Source organism: Lithobates pipiens, unplaced genomic scaffold (genome assembly GCF_037356315.1).
Source record: "Lithobates pipiens isolate NorthernLeopardFrog02 unplaced genomic scaffold, aLitPip1_a1.2 Scaffold_8, whole genome shotgun sequence".
In the NCBI taxonomy this organism is placed as follows: Eukaryota; Metazoa; Chordata; class Amphibia; order Anura; family Ranidae; genus Lithobates; species Lithobates pipiens.
This window is the reverse complement of record NW_027507903.1, coordinates 52,467,906-52,486,348: the sequence shown is the minus strand read 5'-3', so window position 1 is coordinate 52,486,348 and position 18,443 is coordinate 52,467,906. Positions and strand designations below refer to the sequence as shown.

Below are 18,443 nucleotides of genomic sequence, written 5' to 3'. Positions count from 1 at the left end.
GAGTAAAACCCATCAGGGTTTACTCCCTCTAACACTTGGGGGGGGGGGGGGATTAATTAACAGCCAGTCCAAAATAACGATAAACAGTGTAAAGGGTCTTTCAATTTACCCAGATTTCTCTGTGTCTATGCATAAAGCTGTACTCCAGCACCACTTTCAGTCTTGTACAGTTTAGATACACTAAAAGTACTGATACCTTTGCTGTGTGATTGGAGCCCATACAAAATAAATGGGCTCAAATCGCACTGCAAAGAAGTGCATGCGATTAGAACAGGAATGCAGTGCGATTCCTGTCCTAAACATATGCCGTTTCCCTTAACACTCCTGTGTGAACCCAGGCTGAAGTCACTATGACAAGGCTTCAGCAAAGGTATCGGTTTCGGGTATGGAGTATTTGCACCGACATCAGTATCAGTGCAACCCTAGTTGTACTGGCTAGTCTTTAATGAAAATCCTTAGTCTGATTTCACTGCAGACTGAGCATCTCAGAGTGTGCATTAGAAACAGCAGTATGACCATGCCCTATTTCCTGTCTGAAGAACATCCAGTCTTTATCTAGTCTTTTCTTGCATTTATCCAGCCTCTCTCTGGACAACCTTTTCATTCATATCATTTTAATCTTAACGGCTCAGCTTAACATATGGGCATTGCTTAGGGTGGTCTGCATGCAAATGCAGTCTGTCTAGTAACACTCCACACTGGCATCTTACTACTTTGTGGCTGACAAACGAGAGGAATTGCTGGAGAGAAAGCTGTAACTAGGAACTTGCAATGCACAGACCCCCCCACTTCTGACCATTCTGTGGATTTGTACTTCTGCTGATTCTTATAATCAGTCCATCAATTATGGCAGCTTTGACATGGGGAAGAAAATTCCGATACTCTCCCAAGATATTTGCTTTCACGCAGAGACATAGTTAAGAACAAGATATAGTACATCAGTAATAACAAAAAGGTTTAACTGCAGGGAGCCTACAGAAACTGTTCATTAGTCCTTTGTCCTATCTTTGCCCTTTCTGTGCAATACCTCTACAGCAAAAATTATTTACAGCTTACACCTAATGTTCCAGGTAACATGCAAGCCCGAGTATGAAAGGAAAAAAGAAAAAAAGTAAAATACCTTCTTGGATACATTCAAGTGTCTGAGGTTTAGGGTGTGGTACGCTACTTTCATCATCCGCTCTTGAGGGTTGGCTATCTATATCCTGGCTCTGTGATAGCTCCAGTGCCCCAAATGTTCCAAAGTCTAAAAATAAAATAAAAAATTGGTTACACAAGTATTCATCTTCCTCCCCCTCCTTATAACCAATTGTCGCTGTGAATTTGAATAATTCCCTAACCACTTTGCACATTTGATCCCGTAATATTTTACTCTGTATGTTGCATATACAGCCATGGCCAAAAGTTTTGATAAAGACGCAAATGTTATTTTCCCAAAGTCTGCTGCTTCAGTGTTTTTAGATCTTTTTGTCAGATGTTACTATGATATACTGAAGTATAGTTACAAAATATTTCATACATGTCAAAGGCTTTTATTGAAAATGACATTAATGAGGATTGACCACAATGGGATTAAGGTCTGGCGAGTTTCCTGGCCATGGACCCAAAATGTTCACCGTTTTGTTCCCCAAGCCACTTCGTTATTACTTTTGCCTTCTAGCAAAGTGCTCCATCATGCTGGAAAAGGCATTGTTCCTCACCAAACTGTTCTTGGATGGTTGGGAGAAGTCCCTCTTGGTGGATGTTTTTGTACCATTCTTTATTCATGGCTGTGTCCTAGGCAAAATTGTGAGTGAGCCCACTACCTTGGCTGAGAAGCAACACCACACATGAGTGGTCTCCAGGTGCTTTACTGTTGGCATGACACAGGACTGATGGTAGCGCTCACCTTTTCTTCTCTGGACAAGGTTTTTTCCAGATGCCCCAAACAATCGGACAGAGGATTCAGAGAAAATTATTTTACCCCAGTCCACAGCAGTCCAATCCCTGTACCTTTTGCAGAATATCAGTCCGTCCCTGACGTGGCTTCTTTGCTGCCCTTCTTGACACCTGGCCAAACTCCAAAAGTCTTCTCCTCACTGTGCATGTAGAAGCACTCACACCTGCCTGCTGCCATTCCTGAGCAAGATCTGCATTGGTGGTTCCCGCGATCAGAATCAGCTGTAGGAGACGGTGCTGGCACTTGCTGGACTTTCTTGGGCAGACTTTTTGAAAAATAATACATTTGTGTCATGCTGAAAACTTTTGGCCAGGGCAGTAGTTACATAGTTAGTCTGGTTGAAAAGACACAAGTCCATCCAGTTCAACCAATAAAAAAGGGAAAAAAATAAATCATACAATCTTTTATACACAATCCCATATACCCACAGTCGATCCAAAGGAAGACAAAAAACCCAAGCAAAGCATGATCCAATTTGCTCCAGCAAGGGAAAAAATTCCTCCCTGATCCTCCCCAAAAGGCAATCGGATATTTCCTGGATTACTTTACCTATAAATATTAGTATCCAGTTATATTATGTACATTTAGGAAATAATCCAGGCCTTTTTAAAGTAATATACTGAACTGGCCAGAACTAGCTCTTGAGGTAATCTATTCCACATTTTCACAGCTCTTACTGTGAAGATAACTTTCCGTATTGGGAGATTAACTCTTTTCCTCCAGACAAAGCTTGCCCCCCTGTCCTCTGTGATGACCTTAAATTGAAAAACTCAAAAACGCCAAGTTCACTCCTCAAGAGAGAATAAATTCAGTTCCTATAATCTTTTCTGATAACGAAGCTCCTCCATGCCTCTTATCAGTTTGTTTCCCCTTCTCTGCACTTTCTCCAGTTCCGATATCCTTTTTTGTAAACTGGTGCCAAAAACTGAAATACATTTTCCGCATGAGGTCTTACTAATGGTTTGTACAGGGGCAAAATTCTCTCTCTCTCTGGAGTCTATACTGCTCTTTAGGTTTATGATCTACCAGAACACCCAGACCCTGCTCCACCATTGATTCCCCCAGTTGTATGCATCTGCCACATAGTTGTGCAATTAAACAGTGCATTAAGGTCAGCTTGCAAGTTGGAGACATCCTGTAAGGACGTTACTCCACTCCATAGCTTGGTGACATCTGCAAAGACTGAAACCATTTGTGGACCATTGGTTAGCAGTTCTTTTTCAAATATTGCCAACATTCACAATGTCTATTTACTTTCTTTTTACACTGTCTATATTAAAACAATCCAGCTGTACAGAGCACGTCAGTTTGTTTTGCTTTCAATGTCTTTCCATGGACATCACCAAAAATGCAATACTAGATGTTACAGTAATTTGAGATAAGGGGCATATGCAAGTAAAGGGCACCTTGTTCTATGTCCCTGAAAATAGCCAATCATAGCGGCAGAACACTTATTGTTCATGACAGTTGGCACAGAAGCCAAATTCTTTGAAGATAAGAATATGATACATAGAACAGCTGCATACTGTATGTCTTGTGCAAAGTATTTTATTGGTAAAATTTTTTTTTTTTTTTAAATCTGTGCGCTTCTCCCCCCACAGCCCCCCCCAATACTCACCTGAGTCCACTCTCGATTCAGCGATCAGCAAGGGAGCCTCGGCTCTCCTGGGTCTCTCTCTCCTCATTGGCTGAGACAGCAATGGGATTGGCTCACTGGCTGTGATTGACAGCAGCATTGGCTCCCGCTGCTGTCAATCACAGCCAGTGAGCCAATGAGGAGAGAGCAGTGGGCGAGGCCAAGCCACGCCCACTGTGTTATGCGTGTGCTATGTGCGTTATAGGCCCATAGAGCGTAATCAGGAGCCAGCACACACCAGTGCCCCTCATAGCAGGGGGGGGGGGGGGGGGGGGGGGGGGGGGGGGGGGGGGGTTTTGGTGAGAGCCAGGAGCACTGGCGGAGGACTACAGAAGAAGAGAATAGAGGTTGCCCTGTGCAAAGATATTGCACAGAGCAGGAAAGTATAAAAAACTAAAATAAATAAAAAACCCACACACAAATAAAAAATACACTTACAGCGGCGTTCCACCCAAAAGTGGAACCTCCCACTCGTTGTACTCCTTCCCCCTTCCGGTGCCACATTTGGAAGGGAGGGCGGAGAGGATATCCGTTTTTCACAGGTAGCCTATCCCCACTTCAGGGAGCCTCAGCCACAGGTATTTGCGTCATCACTGGGGCTCCCTCCTCCTTCCCTGGCCACTGGGACAGTAGGAGAAAGGAGCGGAGCCTCTCACATGCGCAGTAGGGTTCCCGGGATGAAGCACTGAGGCTACACTGCTGGGTTCCCTTACTCGCAATGGAGGCGGCATGCACCCGGTAGCTGATGGAAACATCAGCTGCGATGCCGACATCGCTGGACTCCAGGACAGGAAAGTGTCCGATTATTAAAAGTTAGCAGCTGCAGTATGTGCAGCTGCTGACTTAACTTTTGCAGTGGTGGGCAGACCTCTGCTTTAAAAGGTTTTTAAACTCTTGCGGTTTTTCACCTCAAGGCATTCTATGCTTTGAGATGAAAAACCTCTTGTAGTGGATCAGTCCCCCAGAGCCCCCCCTTTTACTTGCCTGACTGTTCCTGCGCCGGGGACGAGCACACCTGCGCCAGCCGGCATCTTGGATCCCGATTGGAGAGACTGATAGCAGCGCAGCCATTGGCTCCAAATCCAATGACGTGGGAGTCGGGGTGGAGCCGAGCCCGGCTGTCTGTGTCAATGGACGCAGGACAGGGAAGCATGCCCACACGGGTGCACCGAGGGAGAGTGCTTCTCCGATGGGGCACTCGAGAAGGAGGAGCAGCCAGGAGTGCCGCCGAGGGACCCCAGAAGAGGAGAATCAGGGCCACTCTGTGCAAAACCAGCTGCACAGGAGGAGGCAAGTATGACATGTTTGTTTTAAAAAACAAACAAAAGTTGACATAACCTTTAATATCACTTAACTTTTTCCATGGTGGAAACCAACAAGAATTTTAAAAGGTGCCTAGTGACCTATGTAATTGAGGTAGCTCCAGGTGCGGTTTGACCCGTTCTCTCACAAAGTCAGACTTCAAAAATAGGGCATGCCAGGGTGTTTCCATACTCTGTACAGGAATACCGGGAGAGTCTTTGCCTTCTTTGAAGTTCTAAAAGACCCAAGATAGGGTCCACAACAATAAGAACAAAATGGTCCCCCTTAGTTTGGGAGTAATAGCAGAAGACTCCAACGCTTTGGAGGCAAGCCTATCTGATAAGGCCTTAAATGACTCAGAAAAGGCGTCTGAGTGGCTATTGGCTTTGAGGCCACAAGCAGGTCAGATAACCTGCAGGTGAAGGCATGCGAACACTCATGGCCTATGCTGCCGGCAAATAAATGGTTTTTGGCCATGAAGTCTTTCCTGACTAGTAAAAACCTTAGCCGAGAGGGTAGAGGAGCCGCCCAAAAGCAAATAAGCTGGGGAAGGTTTAGAAGATGGGAGAGATTCTAGGAGCAGAGGGCAACGTGATTCTAGGCTGAGCATGAGACGATGTAATGCAAGAAACCGTGGAACAGTTAGTAGCGTGAGTGTCACAAAACTCAAACAACTGGTAGCAGATGAGGGTCAGATAACGAGAGGTGACCAAAGTCACTGTAGGCAGGCAGTAGGGAAGGACTGAGGATTGAGTTTGAATAACATTTTTATTTTCTGTTATAAAACATACAGTACAAAAAAAAAAAAAAAACCTTCATAATTTTAGGCAAATATGAATGTTGTTGGGTTAAAAAATAATCCTAATAAGCATTGACATAAGAGGTGTGGAGGCTACAAATTGTGGGACAATTATTTGGATGTGTCAGCAAGTTATAATGGCGGGGGGATCTGACACCAACAGTGATAATATTATACACTGGCTGGGAAGGGGTTAAAATGGTAGTAAAAACTATAAATAGATCTCTGGGCAGTTTACATCAGATGTATGGGGGAGGTGCATGGCCTACTAGCACATTATGCCATACTAGCCTGAAAACAAAGCTCTCTGTCACCACTGAAGGCACTTCCATCTTCAGCACTATGAATTGCCGAGCCGGTGATGATGTCACTCTCTGCACATGCGTTCAGGAGTCGCTGTTCCTTCAGAGCACATGCACAGTGATGTCATCAGATGCAGTAAATCTCTTCTGTATGGTGCCCATAGATGAGCCTCGTTATAAACTCACTTATTGGTAGTTTCCTCCCAATCAGGGGAAGTGTGTGCAATATGTGTGGCTCTCGGGGGGGGGGGGGGGGGGCAGTCCACAAGTGGTTAAAGCTGTCAGTACGAGCGGCTCTTGCCAGCACTGGCACTGTTGGCATCTAGTGGGCCCCTCCCCCCCCCCGGAGCTGAAATCGCCACTTCTTGGGAGACTTTAGCAGCGATATTTCATCCCCTCTTCTTCCAGGCCCAGTAAACTTTTAACCCAACAGATTAACCATCAGAAGCTGGCAGAGGTTCTAACCTCTTACTCTAAAAAAACAAGGTTGGAGTTGCACTTTAAGGGACATCGTTCCTGAATTCACATAAATTTGGATTTTCCATCTTCCCGCAGATAAAATTTGTTCCCAACTTTCGGAAAGATCAGCCCACAGATGAGGCTGGCCTTTCTGCAAGAAGGGGATTATTCTGGCACTGAATTAAACCCCCGGAGCCACAAGACAGGGGGGCCTTGGCAGTGCCGAAGGACTAAGGATTGAAGTTCCTTAGGACTCTTTGCAAAGTAGAAGCAGCAGTGGTGCCACACTCCACCCAGTGGATAATGTCAAATGCTCAGTGTCATAGGTTTAACCCCAATCCACTAGTGTTCTTTGTACTTAACCTGGAAAGCACTATACAGCCACTTTTTAGCAGAATGGAGTCTGAAAAGGGACCTACCTGGAACCAGTACCCAAAAGGTCACTTCCAGGCTAGTATCGTAACATGCAATGCAGAAACAGCACTCCAAAAGCCAGGCTGAGGGTGGCTCCTCTGAATAGACCAGCTCAAGCAGCAGTGCCCCATCTCCACTGCACGAAGCTCTCAATAAGATCCCACAAAAACGTTCAACCCTCACTGGGGGAATGGATACCTACCTGGAGCACTGGCTCCAATACTTCCCAGCTAAAGTGGTTTTATACTTGTAAAAGAAAAGAAGGCTACTTAAAGACTTATAATTTTTTGAATGGCTGTGTCTTCAAGAAACTGTACCTTCTAATTTTATTTCATTGCTCTATACCAGGGGTCTTCCAAACCCAAAACACAACAATTAATTTGATGTACACAATCTATGCCCCCCTTTCTCCCCCAACAGCTGATGTGAAGTCTCCACTGCTTCCCTCTGATGTAAGGAGGACCCTGAGCAGAAAGATTCAGATTTCATTTATTTTCGTTTGAGCTTTATTAGTGGATCGAGTTTATTTTGAATTTCTTTGTTTTGTTTTACTGTACTTCTCTTTCACTCGTATTATGGCGATTATAAAAAAAAAAAAAAAAAAAGCTCAAAAAGTAACAAAAAAAAAAAAAAAAAAAAAAAAATAGATATAAAAAATTTGTAAAACAGGTTTTTTTTTTTTTTGGGCCAACAAATACTCTCAAGACTTGATGTTCCCTCACAAACCTTTATTATATTACTGATTGGGAACAGGACCTAGGTAGACAAGTGACAGAACAGGCACTCACTGTAACCCCCAAGCTCAGTATTGGGCATCTCCTTTGCTTTTTCATCAAGAGCGACAATACCAAGACACTGGAAATCCCATAGCACACCAACCATGAAGGAATTGGTTATGGAATGAAACCACTTAATGGGCAGCAATATCACACAATATATACAGTATCCTATATTCCCTGATATTTGGAGCATCGGGCTACTTCTCACAATGGGTACTGTGCCCCCCCACCCAGTCACACCACTTTCTATCCTAATGTGTTTCCTCCATTTGTTACATCCTCGCACCCTTTATGCTGTTCATTATTTTCCAAATGTCCATTACTTTACAATGGTCCCGCTCTTATTACCAACACAAGGTAATGTACTGTCAGTGCACTGTAATGCAGGCCATGCACGGAGCAAATTTCTTTCCTGCAACCACAGGTGTTGACAGGGCAATCTTTCCCGCCAAGCCACTGTATTCACCCAAGATGACAGTGATTACTGCTAGAAGCTATATCAACCGCTAGCAATAACCTCATTTAAGATCCGGCAGGCTGGTTGTATCAAAGTTGATCAACTTAGGTATATTCAGCCCATGAAACATGATTTTAATCTCGGCAGGTTCCTGTTGAACCAGCCGAGATTCTAACGGTCTATGGCCTGCCCAAGTCCCATATATATGAAACTTGTACAACAGCCGCACTTTCACCAGTGATCTCCCTTACATTAAGTGGTAGTAAAGTTTAAAAAATAAGTAAACAAATATGGTCCCCCTGCAGGTTTTAGTCATAATGTGCTAGTATGCTCAGACTTCTCTCTGCAAACGGACTTGCCTGCAGTGCAGCACTGTCTCGGCTCCCCCAGCACATCCACCCAGTCTGTCTTTCTGGGTTTCGTATCTTCGGCCGCTTGAACGGCCAGCCCATGGCACGCAGAGCAGGCCGTACAGTAGCTCACAAAAGTGAGTACACCACTCACATTTTTGTAAATATTTTATTATATCTTTTCATGTAACAACACTGAAGAAATTACCCCTTTGCTATAATGTAAAGTAGTGAGTGTACAGCTTGTATAACGGTGCAAATTTGCTGTCCCCTCAAAATAACACACACAGCCATTAATATTTAAACTGCTGACAACAAAAGTAATTACACCCCTAAGTGAAAATGTCCAAATTGGGCCCAAAGTGTAAAAAAAATTGTGTGGCCACCATTATTATCCAGCATTGCCTTCACCCACTTGGGCATGGAGTTCCCCAGAGCTTCACAGGTTGCCACTGGAGTCCTCTTCCATTCCTCCTCCATGACTATATCACAGAGCTGGTGGGTGTTAGGGACCTTACGCTCCTCCACCTTCGATTTGAGGATGTCCCACAGATGCTCAATAGGGTTTAGGTCTGGAGACATGCTTGGCCAGTCCATCACCTTTACCCTCAGCTTCTTTAGCAAGGCAGTGGTCATCTTGGAGGTGTGTTTGGGGTCGTTGTGTTGGAATACTGCCCTGCAGCCCAGTCTCTGAAGGGAGGGGAACATGCGCTGTTTCAGTATGTCAAAGTACATGTTGGCATTCATGGTTTCCCCAATGAACTGTAGCTCCCCAGTGTCGGCAGCACTCATGTGTCCCAGACCATGACACTCCCACCACCATGCTGGACTGTTGGCAAGACACACTTGTCTTTGTACTCCTCACCTGGTTGCCGCCACACACGCTTGACACTATCTGAACCAAATACGTTTATCTTGGTCTCATTAGACCACAGGACATGGTTCCAGCAATCCAGGTCCTTAGTCTGCTTGTCTTCAGCAAATTGTTTGCAGGCTTTCTTGTGCATCATCTTTAGAAGAGGCTTCCTTCTGGGACAACAGCCATGCAGACCAATTTGATGCAGTGTGTGGCGTATGGTCTAATCACCAACAGGTTGACCCCCACCCTTCAACCTCTGCAGCAATGCTGGCAGCCCTCATACATCCATTTCCCAAAGACAACCTTTGGATAAAACGCAGAGCAAGTGCACTCAACTTCTTTGGTCGACCATGATGAAACCTGTCCTGTTAAACCACTGTATGGTCTTGGCCACCGTGCTGCAACTCAGTTTCAGGGTCTTGGCAATCTTTATGTAGAGCAGCAGTTCTTTTTTTCAGATCCTCCTAGTTCTTTGCCATGAGGTGCCACATTGAACTTCCAGTGACCAGTATGAGAGAGAGTGAGAGCCATAACACCAAATTGAACTCTATTCCCCATTTACACCTGAGACCTTGTAACACTAACGAGTTACACGACACCGGGGAAGGAAAATGGCCAATTTGGACATTTTCCCTTTTGTTGGCAGCGGTTTAGACATTAATGGCTGTGCGTTGAGTTATTTTGAGGGGACAGCAAATTTACACTGTTATACAATCTGTACACTCACTACTTTACATTCTACCAAAGTGTCATTTCTTCAGTGTTCTCATATGAAAAGATAGAATAAAATATTTACAAAAATGTGAGGGGTGTACTCACTTTTGTGAGATACTGTATGTGTGAATGCCAACTCCACATTCACATCATTTAGTAATGAAAATAGTTTGTTTGGGCCAGCTTGGTCCCATATAAAAATCATTCTTACCTAGGTGCATGCAGCACAGTCCAATGCTGCATCTGTCCCCCACCATCTCTAAGACTGAGAACCGAGTGATCAAAGGCCGTTGATCACTCGGTTCTCAGGGTCCTGTGAGCAGAGAGCTGGTGACTGTCAGTCACTGCTGTCTGCCCACTGGAGTGCTGGGCTGTGGAGGGGGCAGAAGTGGCCAGCTCGGCATCTCAGCAGCTCGCCCAGAGGCTGAGCCGGGTGCTGGTTGAGGATTGTGGGCAGATCCCGACTATGTTGCGATCTTGCCCCAGCTTGGACCGGCTCTGTGACGTCGGCTGAAAGCGGGCTTCAGCACCCCTGCAATCCACAGAAGTACAGCCAAACCAGCTTTGGCGCTATACTTCTCGTTTAACAAGTTTGCCAAATACCAGAAATCGCACTTTGTTTCCTCTGTCTGCGAATGGGAGCAATTTCATGACCCATCCAGTATTTTGGTTGCAAATTTTCTGAGAATTCTAAATCCTGTGTTGTAATGAGTATATAAAAATCTCAGCTCTAAAACATAACATATCTCTTTAGACATTATACCTTCAGCTTCAAGTGACTGCGTGGAGCAGTTGGCGGCTTCTTCGGGTTCAATACTTTCATCACAGTTAAAATTACTGAAAGTGACAAAAAAAAAAAAAAAAAAATTTTTATAAAACACCAACATCATATTCTTAAATTAACCAGTTCAAGGTCAACAAAACACTACTGCAGACAAAGGACTAGAATCACGGTAAAGTACAATCTTACTTTTTCCATCAACTGCTATTAACCACTTGCCAACCGGCTCAAGCACATTTACGATGGTAAAATGGTTTGTTCCCATGAAACGACATACCCGTACATCGGCTCCTTTAAGAGCCATAGCAGGCGCGCTGCATGGCGGGGGACCCAATGCGTGTGGCCGGCGGGCGCAATCACTGGTGGCCACCCGCGATCCCATGCATGAAAGCTAGAATGGGGATTTGTGTGTGTGTAAACACACAAATCTTTGTTCTGACAGATCTGCTGTTCATAGTAATTGCAAATGTCTCCTCCCCCAGTCAGTCCACTCCCCTCCCCCCAGTTAGAAACACTCACGAGGGAACACAGTTAACCCCTTGACCACCCCCCTATTTACACCTTCCCTGCCAGCGACATTTATACAGTAATCAGTGCATTTTTATTGCTCTGATCGCTGAATAAATGTGAATGGTCCCCCCAAAAAAAAAAAAAGTGTGTCAAAAGTGTCCGATCTGTCCGCCCCAATGTCACAGTCCCGATAAAAAAAATTGCAGATTCCCTCCATTACTAGCAAAAAATAAAATAATGCCATAAAAATATTCTCTATTTTGTAGACGTTATAACTTTTGCACAAACCAATCAATATACGCTTATTGCGATTTTATTTACCAAAAATATGTAGAAAAATACATATTGGCCTAAACTGAGGAAGACATTTTTATTTATTTTTTTTAAAACATTTTTGAGGTCATTATAGCAAAAATAAAAAATTCCTTTTTCAAAAATTTACACTTTTTTTATTTTCTTTATACTGAAAAAAATAAAAGCCGCATAGGTGATCAGATACCACCAAAAGAAAACTATTTGTGGGAAAAAAGTATGTACATTTTGTTCGGGTATAACATCGCATGACCACTGATAACTGTCAGTTAAAGTGACGCAGTGCCGTATCGCAAAAAATGGCTTGGTCATTAAGGGGGAAAATCTTCCGGGGCTGAAGTGGTTAAAGTACACTTGTATGAAACAAATTAAAATCAATAAAAATGGTTGTGTAAAAAATAAATAAAAAAAGAAGTTGACTAACTATGATGATCCAAGCTCGTTGGGGGGGGGGGGGGGGGTTTGGGGGGGTGTGAAGGGAATATACCTAGAAAAATAGAACATATTTTGCACTAGAAGTACATGGGGAGGAAAAACTGTATGCTTCATTTATTATATGATCGTTTTTTTTTTTGTTTTTTTTATTCCCCCCCAAAAATTAGCCTCTTTGTAAAACCATGACAACGTGGCCACTCTGAATCGGTGTAACAAAAAAGTAAGTCGCTGATCATGCGATTCCCTGGCTGCTATTCTTACCGACACCAAACCCAACAATGTGACTATAGGACACAGAACCTCCTACTTAACACTACAAGTAGTGAGTGACTTCTCAGCAGGACTTCTCTCCGCTGAGCCGGTGCATGACAGGTCGGTCTCCGCTCACTGAACGGGCAGGGGCCTGTCAGAGTGCTGCTGATTCCTATGGAGAGATCGGACGAAAACAAACCACATGTCCATTTTCATCAGATCTCATCCGATGGGACGGATGCGAACGTATCGCCATACGTCTGATTTTAGCGGATCGGATTTCAGCGGACACGGTCACCACTGACGCACATCGCTCCATAGACCTGCATGGAGCGTCCATTCAGGTCCACGTTAAAAAAAAAAAAAAAAAAAAACCTGACAGGGGGACCCGAACAGTCCGTCTGTGTGAAAGGGGCCTAATTCCCCAATGGTTCACAGGGGGGATCAGGCGCATAGCCTAAGCACGTGACCCCACTCTGTATACACATAGCAATAGTCCATGAATAGGCTGCACATTGTGGAATAAATCTATATGGAGTGACATCAATCTGGCTTGCTAAGAGTCCCTGCCTGTGGCCTCACCTCCACTAACCCATTTCACCCTTATATTATAGGGCTTAATCATAGGGTCCAGTCACACGGAGTGCTTGACCGAGTGCCTTGTGCAGGTCTGTGTTTTCCAGACACAAATGTGTTGCATACATTCCTGTGCCAGCAGTCCATAGAAGTCTACTGGGACATGCGGCTGCACAGTGTGAGTTCGGGGACGCGCGCGTCATACTGGGACACAGCGGCTCTCTGTCCCAATAGACTTCAATAGACAATGCTTGCAGAGGATGCAACCAACACCTGTGAGTAACCATGCCTGGAAAAAAACACAGACATGCATAGCAGTCACGTGCCCCTGTGATTGCACCGTCTGGTATGATTCCATCAATCAATCCATATGGAGTGAAACGGCTTAGAGGGGTGGGCCATAGGCAGGGACCTTATACTGCCTCCTGCACATTTGTTTGAAAGGAGACTGAAATCCTTCACGCGACAACCGCATCCATTAAACATGGCGGCAACTCAGCCCTATTCACTTCTATGGAGTAAGTCTGAAGGTGCAAGTTTTGCTGCACCTCGACAAAAGCATCACTGACCACAACAATGTGTATGGGGATGATGGGGGGAAAGAAGCAAACAAAAATACAGGGTTACATTTTAAACGCAGTGGAGAAACGTGATATCACCAATTAGGCTATGCCACTTAGGATCCGATCTGGATCACTAGGCGGATTAAACAAATACAAATCGTGTGGCAGAAGAAACGGTTCACAAATATGCACTTCAACGACGCATGTAGTTCCTTACAGAAAGCCAGATTACCTGAGTGTGTTGGCTGGGCATGGAATTCTTTCAATCACTTGGCTAAAAGCAGCATCCCCTCCTGGTGTGTTCATCGGTTCCCCTGAATCTAATACAACAACAAACAAGCATTTATTAATTGGGCTATTTTTTTTTTTTTAGACATGTGCAAACCGTTTAGTTCTGAATTCGTTTAATGAATTTTAACAAAATTGGTTAATTTCTGAATTTTTCAATTTCCAAAATTCAGAAAATTCAGAACTTGAAAAATTCAGAAATTCAAAAATCCAAAAAGAAGAATGAAAATCTGAACATTCAAAAGAATGAAAATACGAAAATACTGAAATAACCAAACTAATAAATATTAAATTATAGGTATTGGAATTTCCTTTCAATTTTGGCTGTTAGTGAACGGAACGAGTACGAATTTATCTGACGTTACAAATTATCTGAAATAACGAATGCCGTATCTAAATGAATGGAACGCAATGATCTAATAATAATAATAATAAATAATAACAACAATAACCGCAATAATAAAACCTATTAATTATTATTAATTTGTCCCATTCCATTTGTTTAGCTGCGGCATTCGTTATTTCAGATAATTCGTAACTTCAGATACATTTTTATTCATTATGTTCATAAACAGCCAAGTTTGAAAGGAAATTTTAATATCTATAATTCAATAGTTTGCCATTAGTCATTTTGAATTTTACAGATTTTTTCTTATTTTTCGAATTTCTGAATTTTCGAAAAAAGCAACAAAAAAATTAAAAAATAAAAATAATGAAACAAAAAAATTAAACACTTTTTTTGTCAGTGCACATGTCTAATTTTTATACAAAAACTGCACAAGTTATATTTTAAATGTTTTCAGCTTTCAGGCTGGAATCATACTATTGTGCTGTGGTAAGACACTTCTCTGAAACGTACATTATGCGTTTCGATGAGTTTCCTGCCATTCATTCTAAATAGCACTCGTTATGCAATAACCTGCATTGTGGTGTTCTGCATTGCTAAAATTATGCAGGTATATGTGGTCTGGAGCATTATTAAGCAGCTCATTAGAATAAATCTGTGGCCTTAAAGGATAAGTTCACCTTTTGGGTAACATATTACATGTTCCACTCATTTTAAGTGTAGAACATGCAACATGTTCCAAATGCTGCAGTCGCTCAACATTTCCTCCTCTCCTGTGACAGCGGTACAGGGAAATGTTCCACATACTAGCTGTCACTTTTTTTTTTAAACCGTGTGACCATGCGGGGTGCCGCCCACAAGACCACATCCAGGGCTGCTGATAGAAATCATGGGGCTCCTCTCTGAAAATATCAAATTATATTTTTGTTTAAAATGCATCAGCCATGATGCAATGCTTTGCAGCCATGGAAAAAAATTATACCCCCATTGAACAGAATAGTGGCACAGGGGCAATATACTTTACTATGTATACACAATGCACAGGTCTGCCTGCAAACATTTTATATTTCCATCAAATATATGCAAGAAAGAAAGCTTGCTGCTCTCCAGACAGTGTCAATGCATTCAGCCTACATTACCAAAAACAGCAGACAGGTTACCTTTATGGTTTTCTTTAGAAAGCTCATTGATTTCCATGTGCTCCTTATCCCCAAAAGAATGTTTATTGCTTGGACAGCCTTGTACATACTCCTACAAGAAGAAACAGAAAAGGCACATTGGATACATTCCCTGGCCAAACTGAATCTCACACATATAGAGGTTCTATAGAAGAACACAAACATCTATTATCTAGATGAGCTTCTTACACATGTTCTACGTATAGCGAAGTTTGGGTAATACACCATTTTATATTTACCAGACCAACTCTAAAAAGTTAAAAAGATACTGCAGACATGGGAGTATTTCAGCCTACCATAGACTGAATGGCTACAGGCAAAGGGACGCAACACACACATATACATACAGTGACTACAAGTAGTATTCAACCCCCTGCAGATTTAGCAGGTTTGATAAGATGCAAATAAGTTAGAGCCTTCAAACTTTAAAGCGGGAGTCCACCGGGACTCCGCGTTTTTTTTTTTTTTTTTTAAAAGCCAGCAGCTACAAATACTGCAGCTGCTGACTTTTAAATAGTGACACTTACCTGTCCAGCGCGCCCGCGATGTCGGCACCCGAAGCCGATCGCTCGCTCGGCTGCCGGGTCCCGCCGCCATCTTGGGTATGGGAATCAGGAAATGGAGCCTTTCGGCTTCATTTCCCGGTTCCCTACTGCGCATGCGCGAGCCGCGCGGCGCAATCCGGACGGTCCCCGCTGCCTCTGGGAGCTGTGTGTTTCCCAGCAGGCAGCGGGGCACTTGCTGAAGGGGGCGGGGCATTGCGGAACGGGGGCGTAACCTACGCTCGTTCCGCAGACAGCTAGCCCGGAAGTGGGTGCAGTTACCTGGATTATCCAGGTAACTGCACCCCCCTCCCCCCTGAAAGGTGCCGATTGTGGCGCCGGAGGGGGGGAGGGATCAGATGAGCGGAGGTCCATTTTAGGGTGGACCTCCGCTTTAAACAAGAGCAGGATTTATTAACAGATGCATAAATCTTACAAACCAAAAAGTTATGTTGCTCAGTTAAATTTTAATAAATTTTAAACATAAAAGTGTGGGTCAATTATTATTCAACCCCTAGGTTTAATATTTTGTGGAATAACCCTTGTTTGCAATTACAGCTAATAATCGTCTTTTATAAGACCTGATCAGGCCGGCACAGGTCTCTGGAGTTATCTTGGCCCACTCCTCCATGCAGATCTTCTCCAAGTTATCTAGGTTCTTTGGGTGTCTCATGTGGACTTTAATCTTGAGCTCCTTCCACAAGTTTTCAATTGGGTTAAGGTCAGGAGACTGACTAGGCCACTGCAACACCTTGATTTTTTCCCTCTTGAACCAGGCCTTGGTTTTCTTGGCTGTGTGCTTTGGGTCGTTGTCTTGTTGGAAGATGAAATGACGACCCATCTTAAGGTCCTTGATGGAGGAGCGGAGGTTCTTGGCCAAAATCTCCAGGTAGGCCGTGCTATCCATCTTCCCATGGATTCGGACCAGATGGCCAGGCCCCTTGGCTGAGAAGCAGCCCCACAGCATGATGCTGCCACCACCATGCTTGACTGTAGGGATGGTATTCTTTGGGTCGTATGCAGTGCCATCCAGTCTCCAAACGTCACGTGTGTGGTTGGCACCAAAGATCTCGATCTTGGTCTCATCAGACCAGAGAACCTTGAACCAGTCTGTCTCAGAGTCCTCCAAGTGATCATGAGCAAACTGTAGACGAGCCTTGACATGACGCTTTGAAAGTAAAGGTACCTTACGGGCTCCTCTGGAACGGAGACCATTGCGGTGGAGTACGTTACTTATGGTATTGACTGAAACCAATGTCCCCACTGCCATGAGATCTTCCCGGAGCTCCTTCCTTGTTGTCCTTGGGTTAGCTTTGACTCTTCGGACAAGCCTGGCCTCGGCACGGGAGGAAACTTTCAAAGGCTGTCCAGCCCGTGGAAGGCTAACAGTAGTTCCATAAGCCTTCCACTTCCGGATGATGCTCCCAACAGTGGAGACAGGTAGGCCCAACTCCTTGGAAAGGGTTTTGTACCCCTTGCCAGCCTTGTGACCCTCCACGATCTTGTCTCTGATGGCCTTGGAATGCTCCTTTGTCTTTCCCATGTTGACCATGTATGAGTGCTGTTCACAAGTTTGGGGAGGGTCTTAAATAGTCAGAAAAGGCTGGAAAAACAGATAATTAATCCAAACATGTGAAGCTCATTGTTCTTTGTGCCTGAACTACTTCTTAATACTTTAGGGGAACCAAACAGAATTCTGTTGAATTGAGGGGTTGAATAATAATTGACCCTCTGAATAAACTTTTCACTATTTAAAAAAAAAATTAAACAAAGAAATAACATTCTTTTTTGCTGCAGTGCATTTCACACTTCCAGGCTGATCTACAGTCCAAATGTCACAATGCCAAGTTAATTCCGAATGTGTAAACCTGCTAAATCTGCAGGGGGTTGAATACTACTTGTAGGCACTGTATATATATATATATATATATATATATATATATATATATATATATATATATATATATATATATATATATATATACACACACACATATATACACACACATACATATATATATATATATATATATATATATATATATATATATATATATATATATATATATATATATATATACACATATACATACATACACATATACATACATACACATACACACACACACACATACACACACACACACTTACCAAAAGTATTGGGACACCTGCCTTTACACACGTGAACTTTAACGGCATGCCAGTCTTAGTCCGTAGGGTTCAATATTGAGTTGGCCCAGCCTCTGCAGCTATAACAGCTTCAACTCTTCTGGAAAGGCTCACAAAGGTTTAGGAGTGTGTCTATGGGAATGTTTGACCATTCTTCCAGAAGCGCATTTGTGAGATCATGTAATGATGTAGACGAGAAGGCAGTCTCCGCTGTAAGGCTGCTTTTACATTGAGGCGGTTTTCAGGCGTTTAGCGCTAGAAATAGCCTCTAACACCTGAAAACCGCCTCCCCATTCATTTCAGTGTGACTTTTCACACTGGGGTGGATTTTCTGAAAAGTCCTGCCAGCAGCATCTTTGGGGCGGTTTGGGAGCGCTGTATACATTGCTCCTAAAACACTCTGCCATTGAACATTGAAAAAAGTGGGCAGCACTGCCGAAGCGCCTGCAAAGAGATTCGGCAGCGCCGCAACATTGATGCT

General features: G+C 43.6%; 1 protein-coding gene and 1 non-coding gene across 6 annotated transcripts in view; both read right to left on the bottom strand.

Moving 5' to 3' along the window:
• TP53BP1 (tumor protein p53 binding protein 1) overlaps nucleotides 1-18,443 on the bottom strand; it is a 170,256-nt gene that overhangs the window by 72,818 nt on the left and 78,995 nt on the right. For all 5 annotated transcript variants that reach the window (XM_077474294.1, XM_077474293.1, XM_077474295.1 and 2 more), the window contains exons 3-6: nucleotides 15,234-15,324; nucleotides 13,672-13,759; nucleotides 10,774-10,847; nucleotides 1,121-1,246 (exon numbers count right to left, since the gene is read on the bottom strand). In XM_077474294.1, the coding sequence (XP_077330420.1) occupies nucleotides 1,121-1,246; nucleotides 10,774-10,847; nucleotides 13,672-13,759; nucleotides 15,234-15,324 (379 nt within the window). The remainder of the gene's footprint in view (nucleotides 1-1,120; nucleotides 1,247-10,773; nucleotides 10,848-13,671; nucleotides 13,760-15,233; nucleotides 15,325-18,443) is intronic.
• On the bottom strand, nucleotides 6,539-6,662 carry LOC143965202 (small nucleolar RNA SNORA35). The gene has a single exon (XR_013271585.1). It is a non-coding gene; the product is annotated as a small nucleolar RNA SNORA35 (small nucleolar RNA).